General features: G+C 37.9%; 1 protein-coding gene across 1 annotated transcript; it reads right to left on the bottom strand.

The window, feature by feature from the left end:
* Positions 1-330: 330 nt before the first annotated feature.
* On the bottom strand, positions 331-15256 carry LOC119020659 (immunoglobulin-like and fibronectin type III domain-containing protein 1). The gene is made up of 23 exons (XM_037100153.1): positions 15220-15256; positions 11531-11680; positions 11285-11424; positions 11030-11129; positions 10884-10910; positions 10504-10546; positions 10224-10419; positions 8801-8914; positions 8544-8706; positions 8143-8415; positions 7696-7998; positions 6767-6891; positions 6469-6610; positions 6077-6370; positions 5670-5969; positions 4866-5042; positions 4641-4769; positions 4244-4552; positions 3263-3348; positions 2951-3143; positions 2219-2515; positions 1587-1913; positions 331-1503 (listed from the first exon to the last, which is right to left on the bottom strand). Exons 1-23 carry the CDS (start codon positions 15254-15256, stop codon positions 1499-1501), a joined length of 3930 nt encoding a protein of 1309 aa, XP_036956048.1. The 3' UTR covers positions 331-1498.
* Positions 15257-17974: the final 2718 nt, after the last annotated feature.

The raw sequence follows: 17974 nt of genomic DNA, 5'->3' as shown, positions 1-17974 counted from the left end.
GTCTTTCCATGTTCTACTACTTTATACTTATTCTCCACAACATTTATTATAATATAATAAATGTATATTATACATTTAGATTTCTCAGTGTACACTGTAGGTTAATACTTGTGACGAGTTACCAGTCAGATGTTGGTGTGGTTGGGACATCGAGTGAGTGGATGCTGCATCAAAGTTTATTTTATCAGCAATCTGACAGAAAGAAATAAACGATACTGATAATCAGAAAATGCTGAATATCAGCGTTTATAAACAACCAGAGTGAGAGGTGATCTACCCCTGATCTGGTCCAAAAGTGAGGCTGTGATATAAACATAGTGGAATAAAAATTAAAGCATTTCCCCTGAATTGCAGTGCAGGAAAATTAAACAAATTCTTTCAAATTAATTCCAAGTACCTCAAAAATGTACTAAATAAATGCGCTCAAGCTGCTTTTTTTATGTTTTGGTGCCAATTCTGATGCCAAGCACCTCATGGAACTGCGATGTAGACAAGCAGCAACCTTTGTTACTTCGAAATGGAGCCAACACGGAGTTGCCAAACACTGCAGTTCCTTGAATGGCCGTTTTAGGGTGACTCCAAAAGAGAGATTAAATCCCCACAGAGCCCAGTATTTAAATGCCCAACTCTATAGCAGAAATATACATATATAGCTTTTTAGAAAAAAAAAATGTAGGTTTCTGTTACAATACAACTCACTTGTTTTGATTTATATCAAGGCTTTAAGAAATTGAAACGTTAGTGTCAGTAAGTTTTGAATAGGATTTACATAGCATCTCTTGTAAAATGTTCCTCATCCCTTCCCAGGAAAAGTCCTTAATCCAAACATTAGGTAAATTCAGAAGTGCACTGTTGGAAAGCTAATCACTAAATGTACATTTAAAACACAGACCATTCCCTTTTAGAATATAAAAGTGTGTGTGCTAACTGTCAGTCTTCATCTTCAAAAAGAAAAAGTGTGTTTTAATGGTGAAATTTCACATGGACAATAACACAGACATCAAGATTAAACAATCTCTCTTTAATCATGTAAGACTTTACAGGAATTTACAACTCCTTTTACATAAGCTAGTATAACATTAAACTAATAACAGTGCTTCTGTATTACATGTGCATGGGATTCAAACAAAACAGTTTAGGGGCTAGTGAAATAAGTAATGACAAAAGTGATTTAAGTTGGATTGTGTAATATAAATTGAAATAATTGAAAACAGACTCAAACACTCAAAGAAATTAAAACATTAATCGTGTCCTTCTGCTGTGTATTTGACCTCATCTTAAGTAAATGGAAGCATGGCGGTGAAATATCTTTTAAGTTTGATAGCACAGGCTACAACACTTTCCAGAAGTAAACAAAACTGGTTTCTCATTTGAGTGTTAAATGGAACAAGGTAAAATAAAGAAGTTGTCACAAAATTTAAAACAAAGCTTCTAATTGATTTAAAACACAGTAATTCATCTGTTGGTTCAGCTTCTGTCCAGTAGGTGCAGTTCTTCTTCACTCTGATGAGAAATATATTAACAGTCTCAGGTTGTAAAAAATTAATTAAACATTTTTGATTCTCAAAAGTTGTACAAATACATACCTTTGACATTCAGCATCATTGAGGACTCAGTTGTTCCCAGTTTGTTCTCAATGATGACTTTGTATTCCCCGTTGTCCTTGGGTCCCACCCTGAGGATGAGCATGGAGCAGACTCCACACACATTAGTGATGTGGTAGTTGGTGTTTGTGTTCAGGCTGATATTGTTGCAGTACCATGTCACACGTGGAGCTGGATCACCCTTAACAGCACAGGTCATACAGCACTCATATCCCTGTGGAGCTGTACGCCTCCTCAGGGGAATAATAAATGATGGTGGGGACTGAAAGTCCAAGGACTTTGACTCTGGCATGTTTACTTTGAACTTTTCTGAAACACAAAGAAATGCACATAGTTGATAGTTTTACAGAATTATAGTAGTTGGGGACTACGGTTTTATTAGTTGACTTGTAGAAAATGTTTTCCCCAAGTTATTGTTGAATCCCTAAAAATTTCAACCAAGCTGGTAAATCCACCTCTTGCCAAAGCCAGTAATAAAGCCATCAATGCTGTTGATATACTGAGGTGATTTTAGCAGGAAAATAACACAAAAGTCACATACCGGAATTCATCTATGTTGGAACCATGCTTTAGTAAAAGTGAGAATTGATTGAGTTGTGATTGGAGGCACAAACCTTTTTCCTTTTTGGTTTGAAACACAGGGGACAGAGAAGGTGGTGAGAGACCCATGTCATTTTTAGCAAATACTCTGAAGTAATACTCCCGTCCAGGCAAAATGTTGACAACTGTGAACTTGTTGTTGAACAGATTGTCTGCCACTGTCCTCCAAGTGCGTTTGAAGGAGTCACGCTTGGACACCATGTAGTGTAGTCTGTCATCCCTCTTCTCATCTGGAGAGGAAGTCCAGGACAGTGTCACTGTTCCTGAGATGTTCTGATCCAACTCCACTGGACCTGGAGGCTTGGGATCATCTACAAGCACCACAGAGATCCAGATTTGTGACAAAACAGGGTTAGTTCACTGAATTTTGAATCGGACTCCTACCCCTTGTATAACAATGTAGAACAATGATATGCTTACATTAGCTCAACCAGTTGCCAGCAATGTTACCGCATTTTATGATATTGTTGAAAAAAACATGTTTACAATAGAGGAGAACCAAAACCAGCAGAGTCATCTTTCACCTTATGTTGGCACTGGAGACTATAGGTAACTTCACATTATCTCTAACACACTTACACTGATAAACCTATGAGGTTCAAGTGACAAAAATATCTTTCTATCCAACAAACTGTACTCGCCATATACAGTATCTGTAGCAAGTGTTGTGTTAAAAGTCTCAAAAAGGTTGCATGGAACAGCTAATGAGGCTCGCATTCAGTCCCTGTAACCTTTGTTGGAATCACCTGTAACTCTGATTTCAACATTGAAGCTCTCTTGGCCGACAATGTTCTTGACAGTTATGGTGTAGATGCCGGTGTCAGACCATTCAGATGTTGGGATCAACAGTTGAGAGCCTTTATCAGAGTTGGTAATTGTTACATGTTTTAGCACTGGCATGCCATCTTTTAGCCAAGAGATCTCTGGCAGTGGGGAAGCCTGTAGACATCAAGAAAATATCAGATCAATTGGTTAAGAAGTCTGACAATGTGTAGTTTCACACTATAAAAATACCTTATCCTAAGATCTCATTAGTAAGAAAACCACTGGTACAATACCTCAAAGTTGATGTTCAGGCGGACTGTGTTTCCAGATTTTACCACCACAAAGGTCTTCATATTGCGATCTTTAAACTTTGGCTTTACTGTAAGGGTGAAATTTAGAACGAAATGTTTAGATTCTTATTCAGTTTAGCAAACTGTCAGATAGTATTTAATTGCTTTTTGAATATTATCAATCTTTGATTTTTAAAAAAATACTATACTATACTCTATACTCTATTGTATTAACGATTACAAAATCATATTTTTTATTCCTTTGGATATAAACAGGGTTGTTTCGAGGAAATATTATGATATAATATATGATTGTAGTAATGATTAAAAAAGATCGTGCAGTATCTCTACAAATCCAGGTAATATTCACATCCTCTGTTTAATGTACTCCATTGTTCAGCTGTTGAAAACACCACATTGCTTTGCGCATTGCGAACCTATTTCTATCCCACTGTGCTGCAAATGACTGAACAACAGGGTGGCATGACTAAATAAACAGAAGCTATCAGTTTCAATTCATACATAAACACGCTGAGAGCCTGTATCGCTGATGTGGATCTAACTCCTTTGTGTGAATACAATAAAGCAAGTCACTTTGCCTGTATTACAGTGGTGTTCTGATGTTGCATCTTCCCTTTTAAATTGCTATATTTAGTTGAAAGCTCCATTTTGAATGTCAGTAGTTTTCTGCGGGTGATGGGCTGTCCAAAGTAATTTTATAACAGTATTGCTGTTGTAAGTGCCTTGTCATAATAATTCTACCCTTTAACTCCAATATCTATGAATATTAAAGAAAAAATTCCAACGCACTATTCAGAAGGAAAGCTGTTGTGCAGGCTGTGTTTTCTTGGTACAGAGCTTTGACAGCTGTAGGGATATTTCACTGGCTGCACTGTGCAGATGTATATGGAAGAAAATCTTAGCTAGAATTAATAGAGAGAGTTGTTATTTAATTAAACATTACCAAACTACAAATTTTCTCACCAGGAGGAGGCATGGCAATGATGTAATTGTCAAAGCCCTGAGGTTCTCCATCACCTCCATAATTGGTGGCAATTACTCTCACCCAGTAGGTGGCCATCGCCTTCAAGCCAAGCACAGTGTAGGAAGTCAGAGTAATTGTGATGGCATTACAGCGGGTCCATTCAAGGCATTCTATTGGTCTGATCTCCACAAAGTACCCTTGGGCTTCGTCCTCTACCCCTTTAATTTCTTTAGGTTTTGTCCAAGCCAGTGAAAATGTGGTGTAATTGGAGGATGTTAACTTCAGGTCTGTGACTTTGCCTGGGGGTTCTGTAATTACAGTAATGAGAGGTTATTGGCTCAGCAGCGTTTTCAGTGAAGACAACAGCGGTAGAATGTAAGAGTGTGAGTGGCTTACTCATTGGATCTCTTGCAATTACTGTGTCACATGGAATACTAGGATCTCCAGCACCAGACAGGTTGATGGCAGACACTCTAAATTCATATGCTGCTCCTTCAAAAACATCTTTCACTGCATACTTTCTATCTGTGGACAAAGGAAGAAGTATTTGTTCACTTAGGTTGAGGCATAGTAATGTAGCCAATCATTATAATCATGCAGCTTGTCATATAAATTGGGTACCTGTGATAGGCCCGTCTTGGTTTACAAGGCTCCAGTAATTTGTCCCCTTCTTCTTCTTTTCCAATTTGTATCCCACTATTTTGGTACCTCCAGTATCACATGGAGGAGACCATGCCAGATTGATGCAGTCTTTAAAGGCACTGATCACTTTAGGTGCTGTTGGGGCTCCAGGATAACCTGTGGGGGAAACATGACATTTTGTCTATTCTGTGTTGTTATGTCACGTTGCTCTATTGAGATTGTAGCAGCACAACAATCAGCCATGACAACTGTAAAATAATGTGTTTTATTTTTCCACTGCAACACGAGAGGGCTTTTGATTTGAAACTGGAGGCACAAAGGAGACAATCAAAATGCAAAAAGCATAACCTGCACCAGCTTATTGCTGATGAGAGTTATATTTAGGGGATGTCGGTCTGAATAGTATGTGCACAACTCAGCTATAGTACATCACCACAAAACAAAGGGAGGCATGACCATGTGGAACTGAGCTAATCTGCTATCTTAGCTCCTGTTAACAAGTCACATCCTGCTAGCTCTCTTCACTGACAACCCAAACATGCTGGTTAGGTCAGTTGAGAAATCAGACTGGTTTAAGCTTGTACACCCGACTAGTCCAGCAAAACCAGAAACGTTCCCAACTTGGCAGTACATCAGACTTTATTCACCATGTAAAAATTTGGTAACGGAAGGTGGAATAAAGCATGATGTCCTGGAAAAGAGTATTTTAATTTGATTTGCATTGAATCTCACACTGTCACCTACAAATACCTCCTACTACAAATCCTCTAACTAAATACTCACGCAATACACCAGCTGCTATGTCTTCTGTCTGTAGGTAGTCACTGATGCCCTCTGAGTTCTTAGCTCTGATCCGGTAGCTGTATCTCCTCCCAGGGTCCACATCTGAGTCTTTGTAACTTGGGTTGCCACCAGGAATCTCTCCGACATTTGACCATTTATTGCGCCCTAGTTGTTGTCGTTCAATTATATAGTTTGTGACGGGGCATCCACCATTATCTTTTGGTGGTTTCCATTTGAACTCAACAGATGTTACAGCACTTTCCATAATGTCTACAGGTCCCTGTGGTGGTGTGGGTTTGTCTGTTGATGACATGAAAATTAATCATACCAACAGCTAAAAGCATTTGTTCTTTAGACAGTACAATGTGAAAAACATGACTAAGTTTAGCTTACTGTTGACTACTTACCCAGTACAATAAGTTTGGACGTTGCCTCTGTTGTGCCAAATTCATTTTTGATTTTGATTTTGACCTCTCCACAATCTTTCCTTTGGCACTTGTTTAAGCGGAGTTTACTCTCGGTAGCTGATATTTCAATCTTCACATTGAGAGCAGGCAAAAGCTCGTCATCATCCTTGTACCACTGTATATTCATCGGTGCCCCGCCTGAGAATGGCAGCTTCCATTCTGCACTTTCACCTGCTTTTATAATGACCGGCTGTGTGAATTTTCCCAGGGCATCAGCATCGATTTTGGGTGGATCTTTTATGTAGAAGTGTGGAGAAGAAACAGTTCAAACTCTTGTTTAAACCCTTTTTAAACAATGGTTGCCAAACCATGTTGTCGACTTTTATTCTGACCTTGTATATTAAGTGTTGCTTCTGATTTACGGCCCTCAGCTTCAAAGCGGTACACAGCTGCATCATCTTTATTACAGCAATCAATTATCAACCTGTGACAGGCTCCATCTTTGATAATTGTTACCCCATCCTCATTGGTTAGCTTGTCAGATAAGAAGATTCAATATTTATAAGATGAACATTTTGATAAATGAATGTATGCCATGACTAAAATGGACCATTACAATTTAATAAGGAAACAGCCATATGCACGGCAGTGGTCTATATACTCATAATTCTCCTAAAGTTGTCTACTTACCAACTTCCCATTTTTATACCAACGTCCCTCAGAGGTTTCGTTGCTTAATTTGCAAGACAGCTCTGCCCGTTCACCAACATTAGCAAGAGTGTCTGAGAGCCCACTGACAAACTGGACACCCCGATCTGTGACAGAAAGAAATAAAAGAATTTGAATTAGTCAATATGACCATGGCATTGTGTTTGGCCAAATGTAACCTCTGGTGAAAATACTATCAGAACTTAACACAGGTAGCTGTTTTGAAGCATATAATGTTGTTGACGCAGCATTTGGTTTATTGTTTAAATTTTTAAACTTTCTCACCTTGTTAATGTTGGTACTGTTCTGCCTTACCAGTTTTCTTGTTTACAGTATGTCTCTCTCTAGTGGTCAACAAGCAGGACTGCAGCAGATAATTGGCAATTAAACTGCAACTGCATTTTGTAACTGAACTATTACAAACTGAACTGTTTTTGGAAAATCAGAAAGGTCTCTGCTCTTAAATTTTATAGAAATGTAAATTTTGATTTCTTGAGTATAACCAAGTTATTCCTGGAGGGTCCTGGTATTTGTGAATTTGGGAATATGTGATCAATTCACCAATCTGACCTTTACCCACTCAACAAATGGCTCAAGATTTCCTTTATCTCGCTTAATTATCTAATAAGGACAATTGTACATACTCCCAGTTCCATACTTTATTGACCTACTCTGTTCTCACGAGTAGAAAGCTTCCCACTGTAGTTATCTCTCATAGATTACTCAGGGTACGGAGCGCAAGAAGTCACTCTGAGACACTTTGCAAATATTGGCCCCGATAGCAAACCTGACAAGACAGTATGCAGCAGCAGTGAATTATAATGAGAACTAAAATTATGCCTAATATCTTCAGTATGTCTGTGCGGTGCAGTGACACATTATTCACTCTTCACACATTACAATCATTTTACCTGTAACGGTGTCAGGAACCAAAGGTCCAGTTCGTGATCTCTTCTTTTTCTTATCACCTGCATCGTCGTCTTTATTTCCATCATCTCCATCTGTCAAGAGGTTCCTATTTTTGCCGTCTCCATCACCATCTCCAGAACCATCTCTTCCGTCCATTCCATCTTTTCCATCCCCACCATCCCCCAGAGCAGCCTTGGCTGCTGCATCTGCAGCGTCCTTTTCAGCCTTTGCTCGTCTGGCTGCATCCAGGTCATCTTGATTCCCAGTTTGAGTGCCCTTACGCCCTTTACGAGCATTTGGATCAGCTGGACGAAGTGAAGGTAGGGAGAATAAATCATTTGTTTGTTAAAATGCTTTAAATAGGTGAATATTTGAGATGTGTTTTTTCACACTGTCAACATTAGATCTATACTTTATTAATGAAATTTGAAAAGCAAAAGACATCCCACCTTTCACTGTGAGAGAGGCTTTGCTCGACTTAATCCCAGCAATGGCATAATATGCTCCATTATCTGCTATTTCACAGTCTTTTACCCTCAAAGTGTGAATTAGTTTGTCCTCTGAGACAGTGATCTCACACTTGTCCCCATGTTCAATTGACGAATCCTGTTTTGACCAGGTAATTCTGTTGAGGGGTTTTGACAAGACGCACTGAAAAATAGCATCCTCGCTTTCAACGACCTTCACATCCTTGATCTTGGCTGCAAACTCCACATCAGGTACTGAAAGACAAGGAAGAGGTATTAAGTGGTAGATTAACTGACTCACAACTCATTCCTAATTGTGTGTTGAACTGTCTTGCCAACTGACAAAACAACCATCCTTATTACAGATTCAATAGTACACTTGCCTTGAAAGTCAGTTGAGAGCATGTTAGATTCTTCAACATCAACCTGGTAAAATCCAGCATCTTCTGGCTGAGGATCTTTGATGCTGAAAACATACTTTGTTCCCATTTTCTTCAGGCTATGCTTTGAATTTTCATCATCACCATATGGAACCATTGTCCCATCCTTTTAGAAAAAGAAGCAGTTAGATGAGGTATTTTTTTATTTTTATTTTACTTAAGCAGCAATTGTTTTTTAAGTGTTTACTTGGAATACTCACCTTGTACAAATTAATTGCACTGTTGGGATCCCATAGTTTCATGTCCATGCTAAATTCAGCTCTTCCAGAGGGTGTTACTTCTATTTGTTTCACGTTTTCCAGTTTCTCTACAACCTAGAAATGAAAGATGAAAAGCCCAGTGTATGTATGTGTAGGTTTTGCTCCAAACTTCACTAGTGAAGCCATGGCATTTTGAATTTGAATTTATAATGTGTAATTATTGGACACCCGTCAAAGGTTGCTTCACAAAAGTATGTGGAGAATATCACCAGAAGTCACTATACTCTTTACTGTAGCTTTCTTTCACTAGAGCTACTAGCTGCTGTTAGCTGGTTAGCTCAAGTAGCAGTGCAGCCTGTGACTGTGATTATCTGACTTGCACAGAACTATAGAAAACTGAGGGATGGCTAATAGAGAGACCCTCTCTTTCTGGTGAACCACCATGGGAGCTCATATAAGAAAAAATATTGTATGACAGTCGATGTCAGAGACAAAATAGTTTTATGATCCCATTTGTATTTTGCCATGAATTACACATATGATGTTTGTCATTTTGATTTCTTTTTCTTTTAGACTTTTGTCATAAGACTAATGAATTATGAGACTGTGAAAATATGTAATTGGAGCGACTGAACATCCAGCAGTCGCAGTGATAGTCAGGTTTTTGTCATACTTACTCTGTGATGAGGTGACGTCTTGTTGGCATTGGGCTAGGTGGTAAATAACCTAGATAACTTTATCTCCACAACAGAATACATAGATGTCTTTGACACACCTAACACTTCTTCACATTCTGTTGATAATATCAAGTATTTTTAAAAATTGTTTTGAACTAAAATTTGGCCATGTCTTACGCTTTGCACCTTAAGTGGTCTTGGACAGAGTGTGGATGTTTTCTTGATATGCGCTAGGTTATTTTTGCCTTGGGCACAGGAAGAAAAACAAAATCAAAGCTTGAAATAAAATAAAACAAACTTTTGAATGTATTTGTATGAGATGTGGTTTTAAATGATAATTTAACACCTCCTGAGAAAGTTTTCTGTGACCTCCAGTGGTTTGAATTTTTACGCCTTGCCACAGTGATGAGCAAATGTACTCCAGGACCCTGTGTTATCATAATTGGATGTGATTACAATAATATCAATAATACAGTAAAGTATACTTGCACACAGAGGTGAAGAAGGCTTGATACAGTCAATCAGAGAGGGCAGCAAAAAACTAATTTACAGACTGGTGTTGAGTTACACTTTGAAGTTAGCCAACAACAAGCAAACTCTAGCTGGTGCTTGGGTCACTGGGGTTTTTTTCCCAGCCTTTACAATACTTTTGACCAAGTGTAAAATCTCACCCACATTTTGCAGGCTCAAAATCCAGACATCCAGAATTCATGTGCAGTTGTTACATAATACATATAGCACTGTACCTTAGCCTGCTCATCCTCTCTTTCCTTTTTCATCTGGCTGAGTCTCTTCAGCATCCAGCGAAAGTCAGTAACACCGAAGTCAAAACAGATCTTTTCATAGTCCTTCTTTGGTGCGCTGAGAAGCAGTTCCCAGAGCTTAGGATCAATTTCTCCTTCTTTTTTTGGTGGGAGTTGTTTTTTTCTGGTGACAATAACTCTGAAAAGACAAGACCAGAGTGTTTATGTTTTTTGAGAGTTTGCAGCAATATATATTTATAGTAAAACTTTGACTTGAGCTTACGTTTTCTTAAGCATTGATCTGAAATCCTGTGGTGCATCAGTTTCTGAAAGGAAATTGGATGTAAATTATGGAAAGAAAAATATGGGATACTTTTCTTAATGCCAAATGATTATATTATCATGATGGTTTACAATCCCAAACAAACATACACCTTCAATGATTTTTTTTAACCAAGGAATTTTGCCTGGAGACTTTTTATTATCAAAGGTGTTAGTATTTTATTACCATGTTTAACATTGCTGCTGAGATCCAAATTAAATAAAAGATCACACTGATTAAATCTCTGTTAGCCTAAAAAATAATTTCATGGAAAGATGGATGACAGAAAAAAAAAAAAAAAAATAATAAGCTCCATTAGAAATCTGCGGAAAATGTCATACCTGCCTGGCTTTTCTTCTTTAAGCCACCTGGACAAAACATCAGTAAAACAAAAATCTCAAGTAAATAGTCAAAGCTAAGTGTTAATTTTTTTCTAATTTGATACATTTACAATGAACATACTGAATATTAAGTATCTGTCTTTTACCTCCCATAACACTGAGAGTTGCAGTGCAGACAGCCTTTCCATATTCATTGGTGGCAAAGCATCTGTAGGTGTCAGCTTCCTCTGGTTTTGCACAGATTACCTGAAAAAGAATCATTCTCACTGTTAGATTGCATCTTTAGTACTCAATAGTTTTCTAACTGAATACTTTTAATAAGGTCAGATCAAAGTAAGACTTTTAAACAACAACGTGTTTGTTTTATGAGGTGTGGAGGATCTTTTTCAAAGTTGTCTCACCTCCAGAATGTGCTCTTGAGCTCTTTCATCATATCTGGTTTTGTATTTTTCTGGGTCTGTGACTTCGCCCTTATTACGCTCCCATGTTACAGTTGGTGCTGGCTCTCCATTCACTATCGCTTTGAAAAACGCTTTTTTTCCTAAAAAAAAGAAAATACAGAGTACCATACAGCAATGTTACAGTTGTATAAATTGTTTTATAACATTGTTGTATTCACAGTTTTATTTCCCAGGTTTGTTATTTACCATTTTGAGCGGTCACGTTCATTGGCTTCCGAGTGAAGTCAGGTGTTGACTTTCCAGGAGGGAGTTGCTCAACATACTGAGTGATCATAACCCCAGGAACTCTGGATCTTTTCTTGATAGCCACTGATAAGACCAGGAAATAAGGAAAAGCTCAGTTGTAGTAGGTACTTAAGGCAAACATAGACCAAAGAAACAGAAAACATGTATGTAATGCTTTATTTAAGTCAACAGAATATATTCACCAATCACGCTGTTCAGCACAGCATGAAGAAACAATATTGTCTTCAACGTATATTATATCCATGATGCGTTTATCAGTGCTTTGCCTTAGGTTGCAGTTAAACTAAAACTTCACAAGAGGTCAGTATTTCCTTTCTCTTTGTCAACAGAGCTGTGACAACATGGTAAGAAATTGGATTTCTTGGGCTGAGCTTATTGAGATGTATATTGGATAGAATTGTATTAATTAATTGTATATTATTAAAAGATATAGGGCAACCATTTATGAAAACTCATCAAAATAATTTTTAAGTGGTAGTTATGTATATACAAATAATGCATTTTTTTTCTCATTTAAAACATGTAAATCCATTTTATTTACACATTTGCAATTTAAAGAACTTAAGAGAAGGTCAGACAAGACTATGTAAATACCTGTACATTTAAAACAAACCTGTACACAATTCAAAATCTGATTAAAAATGCTGAGTTTTATGAGATGCTCTAAAAAATTTGCTTCTCTGGGGTTTTAGAAAAAAAGCTCCCACAAAGTTGAAATACCACAGTGTCAAATGATTATCACTTTTGTGTTTTTTAGCCCAGACCCTGTAGCCAGATGGCTGACACTTTTTTCCACCTTCATCCTCTCTCAGATTTCAACTGTAGGATGACTCAGAAAATAACACGACGTTTGTACACCAGCTGGTGAAATCTCAGACTCCAACTGTTACTCCCCTTCCTGCACAAGCATCATACCTCATAATGACTCAGAGCTGCTTCATTCACCCAAAGGCTTGAACCTTAACTGCTGCATAGCATAGATATGGCCAAATGGCTCATCACAGTCAAACTGTGTGGAGAATCAAATGTGTTCCACAATTACTGTCTTCAGCCACTGTTTACTGTGTAGGTACACACCAAAACTTAAAACACACTCAGTGGTTAATTAGGCTACAGTTAGATTTCTGAATGGATGTTGCACAATCTGTAGAGGCAATGGCCACAAACAAGCCATTTTTAGTAAAGATATGTTGACCAATTAATTGCATTTTAAGAAGTGTTATACAAATGCTCAATCCCCAGAATAAGGTTAAGATTTTGATTGTGTAATCTAAGATTTAGTTCTAATAAGCAACACATTTATTTTTTGCTCTATTTGAAATGTGAAACTGACATTTCAGCGAAGTAATTATCTTTTGTTTAACTGTCTTTTGTTTCTGCCATAAGTTATGGTATCTTACCACTTTTTAAGCCCATTCTGTGTATAACACTAAGTCCTTTTTTATCCCATGAACTGTTGTGGAGATATAAAATACTATAAAATAGTGTGACCTAGTGGTCATTGCCCGGGCTCATGGGGAAGTAGTACCCTGAGGCCCTGTCCACACGGGCGAAAACAATCTTTTTTTTCTCCGTCTTCCCCATCATCATTTTAAGAATATTTGCGTCCACATGGATCCACTGAAAACGACCAAAAATGCAAACGGAGAAACCAAACACAAGAAGAAGATGAAACTGGCTAGTGCAAGGAAACCAGAATCTTTTGTGTGGACCAGTAATGAGGTTGAACTGCTGCTGTGACTCATACTCAACTACAAGGCGAATAAGTTGCAAGGTAGGCTCAATATCTTCTGCGGCACGAACACAAACATGTAGGCCACTGTTGTTGTTGTTATGAGACGTCGCGGGGTTCAGAGGTCAGAGACAAGAGGTCAAGGGGTGGGGCGATGGTGTCATTGTTTCGGAAAGTATGCAGATTCGCCGTCCACATGGAAATGGGAGGGCTGCCTTTTCGGATTTCTCCACCCTGAGACCCGTTTTCAAAAAAGTGCGTTTTCAGGCGCTGCGTTTTCAGGATCCGTGTGGAGGGTCGGCCAAAACGATGCAGTATGTGTGTTTTCGCAAAAGAGCGTTTTCGTGTGGATGGCCGCTGAGTTTCATGTCAATGGACACACCACTGTGGAGATATACAGTTCCTGTTTGTAACGAAATCTGCAGGAAGTTGTTATTTAAGAACTTGAGTATTCTTTTGAATAGCAAAATTGTTTTAATAACTTTTTGTCAGGAGAGTCCACGGATGCTGTGTGAAAAGTTTGGTGCACGTCTGTGAAATTTCCTGGGAAGAGTTCCGAAAGGTAGGTTTGCGTTATTTTGCGATTTGCGAAAAAAATGGGCGTGGCCTATACCACGAGACTCAGCACAATGAACAGTGAATGCATGGATATGGCTTTTGAATGTGCGACAAAGTATATGGGAGTTACAAGCCAAAACGCACTTTCCTTGATTATAGCGTCACATAGTGGCGGAAGGTCAGGACGACAATAGATTCTAAAATTTTTCAACAGGTGTGACTTACATTCCAAGTTTGAGTTTTGGGGTATGTTTAGGCAGTAAAAAATGCAATAATTTGGGAAAAAAAATCGTCACTACAGGAGCAATAGGGACCTCGAAGGTCGAGAGCTGCTCGGGCCCTAAGTATTGCCCAGCTCTAACAGGAATTAATTAACTTGGACTACGAAAGAGCGCAGCTACAAAAACTAGTTACTAGTAACTTTGCAGTGTAACCAGATCCTCTCAGTGACGAACTAAACTCATCACCTTTCTACAGCAGTCCTACTTCAGTTAGAGGGCATATATTGAATATTCATCGAGTTCTATCTCTCAAGGGCTTGGTTTACGCTCTTATATCATCTGAGTGCAGGCAGGATTCTTGTAACCTTGTTCCTCAAGCATTGATTAACACATAATCCATGTCTGGTAGTACACAGTCAGTCGTTTGCTTTTGCATACCAAACACTCCTGGAAGAACTGCCAGTTTTGAAAGCAGCAGACTTCAAAATACTTGATGTAATAATGTAATGATGTATTGTATTGTATCCTTTCACTCTGAGCCACCAACACTTAGCCTCTAGAATAGGAACAAATGGCCTCAGGCACTCTGGGAGATAGAAATTGACACTGATACACTTCCTGACTTTCATATACTGTATATCCATGATAGACATTTCTCTATTTCTAGTACATGGTGTTTCTGTCATCAAATGATGTTTGGATGTTTTCAAGTGTTGAAAAAAAAAGATTATTTTAATCAGCAGGTATATTTTCTCTCTGTACTTCATTTTCTGTACCTCCTATGTTCTGTGCTCTTCCTCTTCTACAATCTAAATTGAAATCGCGATCCACTTTCTGAATTGCTAAATTCGGAAATGTCTGTAGACTGAATTGAAATAGTCTATGAATTCCTCCGTTTACACCATTTAAAATACAATATTTCATCGCATTACATTGTCATGCTGCTAACTATAAGGCACCCTGAAACTACTTTTATTTAAAGATTTGTGAAAGTGTAAATATACTGTATTTTGTATGTTAAATGTGTACTAATACAACTTGGTGAACAGTAAACACTTATATTCAAGTGCAACAAACAAAACAACCACAAAAAAGTGCCTTACATTTTCCAAACTTACCTGAGGCTTTTGGTTCCTGGTTTGTTAAGGAACTCATTGCAGCGTTGTTGATTGTTTGTTAACCCTCCGGGTTTGATGGCTTTGTGGCTGAGACACAAAGAAAAACTGTCACAGTTTGAAGTATCCAGCTACATTAGCAGTCATCATTAGACAGTATTTGGTACCGAGCATCATTTTTTAGTGTCTTTATAGATTATTTTTACAAGGCAAATGATGGAAAAATGGTATGCTCTGTTTAAGATGCACAATTTGCATTTGTAGTTGTGGGTAAATCAGATACTCCAGCTGAACTAACATCATGCTGTACTTAATGTGTTCTATCACTTTTTTATTCAGACCGAAGAAAAACACAATTAGGGCAGCTTTGAAAAAATAACTGTTTTTTTTGTGTTTGGGGTTATTTATGGAAAACATTTTGAACAGTGAAAAGGTTTCTATTTATGCCTCATCATCAACTCAAAATTCACAAAATAACTCTAAAATAAATGTTAAAGAGATTTGCTGACAAAATCATGAAAAGGAAAAGAAATCTTCAAGCAGCAAAGCTGTTTGTAAATTTAGTATCACTAAACACACTTTATATCACCTTGGAGTGGTGTTTCTTTGCATAGCTCTTAGGTATCTTATCATAATTAAAGTGGGGAGAAAAAGAAAATGATGCAACAATAATTAGATATGATAAATATATATTCAGGAAATGTCAGAAAATAGCAAAAACTGGCCCTAAAGTATTCCCCGTCAATTTACTAATCGATTGTTTATGCTCTAATTGTATTTTCATATCATTTATTTGGAGCTCCCCCCATGGCCTGAAGTATCCTCAAAGCCACATGACTCAACTCCATGACAGTAACTGCTGGGGTCATGAGAAACTCGGAGCCCTTCAAATGGGGTTGGGGGCCAGGAAAGGTTTGGAGGTTCTCCTCATGTATCATCTGTGTTACCGTATGACATCAGCCTGTCAAAGTGGGGGTGCCTTTACTCCTGCGTGACTCGTGCAGACATTTGGAGACGAATGCTGGGACACTGTAAAAGAGGAATGTGAAATCCCACCTAGTGGCTGACTCTGCCCAACTGCCTGTGGAGTCAAGTGGCTGTGCCAGCAGTTTAACTGCTCAGGATCCAAACATAGACAGGGCCAGAATGTCTTGAAATCAAACTGTTAAGCCAGTGCACGTATCTGTAAATCTCTTTTATGCCACCAACTCTTAAAAATTATGTTTTGCCCAGTGGTTCTTGTTAGGTGCCTAGTTGTTAACTGCCAGCAAAAGACTGAAAGTAAACTTTAAAGTCAGTCTACTTGTCCTGAGTGATTTATTTGTTTTGTGTTGGAACGTGAGAAGGCTTAGATTGTGTACTTTCTTCTTTGAAAAGCCAAACTTTTCCAAAGAGGTTTATTATAGAGATACAGAGTTTTCTCCAACAAGCCCTAAGCATATGGACAGCAAACAGGGATGACTTTGACCTACTTTGACTGTTGTTGATGAGACCTTTAAGTCTAGCACGGGATGGTAATGACCTAAAAACTGTTAATGTAGGGTGTTTCTAATCTTAAAGTTGGACGGATGATTCTTTTAGTATCTTCAGAGCTGAGAGGATTTTAATTAGAACAAAATGGGCTGTATATCAAGATTATGGCCATAAGGCTTTTTTTCCATGGCCCCTTAAATTTAAGGACCATAAGAGGAACATATAAAAATGTGATAAAAGATATCTGACCTTGAAAATCTACAACCCAGCAAAAACGGTATTATATTAAGGCTTTGATGTGTCACACAGTGCAACTGATCACAGTCTCAATCTCAAACCTTTGTTAGTCATGGTGAGGCAGTTTGGAAGGTCACATTCCTCACTGAGATATGGCACACAGTTGAGATCTTCAATATCAGTATCACAGGATGATCTCAAGATGCCCATTCATAACTTTCCCTTTTTAAAGGGTGTCTGATTTCTTCTTTGCTGCATTAACTCTTGTAATATGAAAACGTTTTTAGAGTCAAGATACTTTTAGAGACAACGCTTCGGTTCCTGCAGTGTTGGTTTTGGCCCAGGTTTGTGAGGTTATGCCAACAAACTAGCCACTAATACTTTCACACAACCATATGAATATATTAAATATACAAAAGACAATCTGTAAAAATGGTTATTTGTATGTTATTTGTTCTTTTTTGTCAGGTTTAGTATAGTTCTGCAGTGAATCCAGTGCCTTGACTGCTTTTAAATCCAACCTAATGCTCATCTATGGTCAATAAATCCTAGCTGTTTATCTGAAATGATGTACCCAACAGCTTTTTGTTTCATTTGTCTTAAAAATGAGTGGTGTTATAATTTAAATGTCTACAGAACTGAGGAATTTATTGGAGCAATTCTTTGCTGTTTTATGGACCTAAACTTTCCACCAATAATCATATCTATTGTCCCATACCTTTTAAAATCATGAATAGTTCATGAGAACATTCAATAACAAGTGACTGTAACAAGTTGATATGGAGCACCAGAATTGGATTGAAACATAAGGAAACCAATGATCCACACTTAAATAATTGTGGCACTTGTCGTTTTAAAGCATTCTGAATTGGTTTCAGTCGCATGATATAAAATGCGGTTGCTTTCAGTCAGTCGATTATTTAGTCGAAGATTTTTGATGGGAAAATGCTGTTAAAGAAAAAAAAATCCGACTTACTCTGAGTTCGTTTCCCACAATGTTCAGATATCCGTCTTCTGCTTGTTCTCTTCCCACTAACCAATATTTCAG

This window comes from Acanthopagrus latus, chromosome 6 (genome assembly GCF_904848185.1).
Source record: "Acanthopagrus latus isolate v.2019 chromosome 6, fAcaLat1.1, whole genome shotgun sequence".
Lineage (NCBI taxonomy): Eukaryota > Metazoa > Chordata > Actinopteri > Spariformes > Sparidae > Acanthopagrus > Acanthopagrus latus.
The sequence above is the reverse complement of the archived record's forward strand: the minus strand, read 5'-3'. Positions and strand labels throughout refer to the sequence as shown.

What these genes read in the sequence shown, in the direction of transcription:
- LOC119020659 (XM_037100153.1), bottom strand. Translation starts at nt 15,256, where the DNA reads ATGAGTTCCTTAACAAACCAGGAACCAAAAGCCTCAG. An exon ending in AATTGCAAGAGATCCAATGA is followed by an intron (nt 4,553 to 4,640) that starts GTAAGCCACTCA and finishes CTGTAATTACAG; the next exon opens with AACCCCCAGGCAAAGTCACA. An exon ending in TGTTGAAATCAGAGTTACAG is followed by an intron (nt 2,516 to 2,950) that starts GTGATTCCAACA and finishes TGGTGCTTGTAG; the next exon opens with ATGATCCCAAGCCTCCAGGT.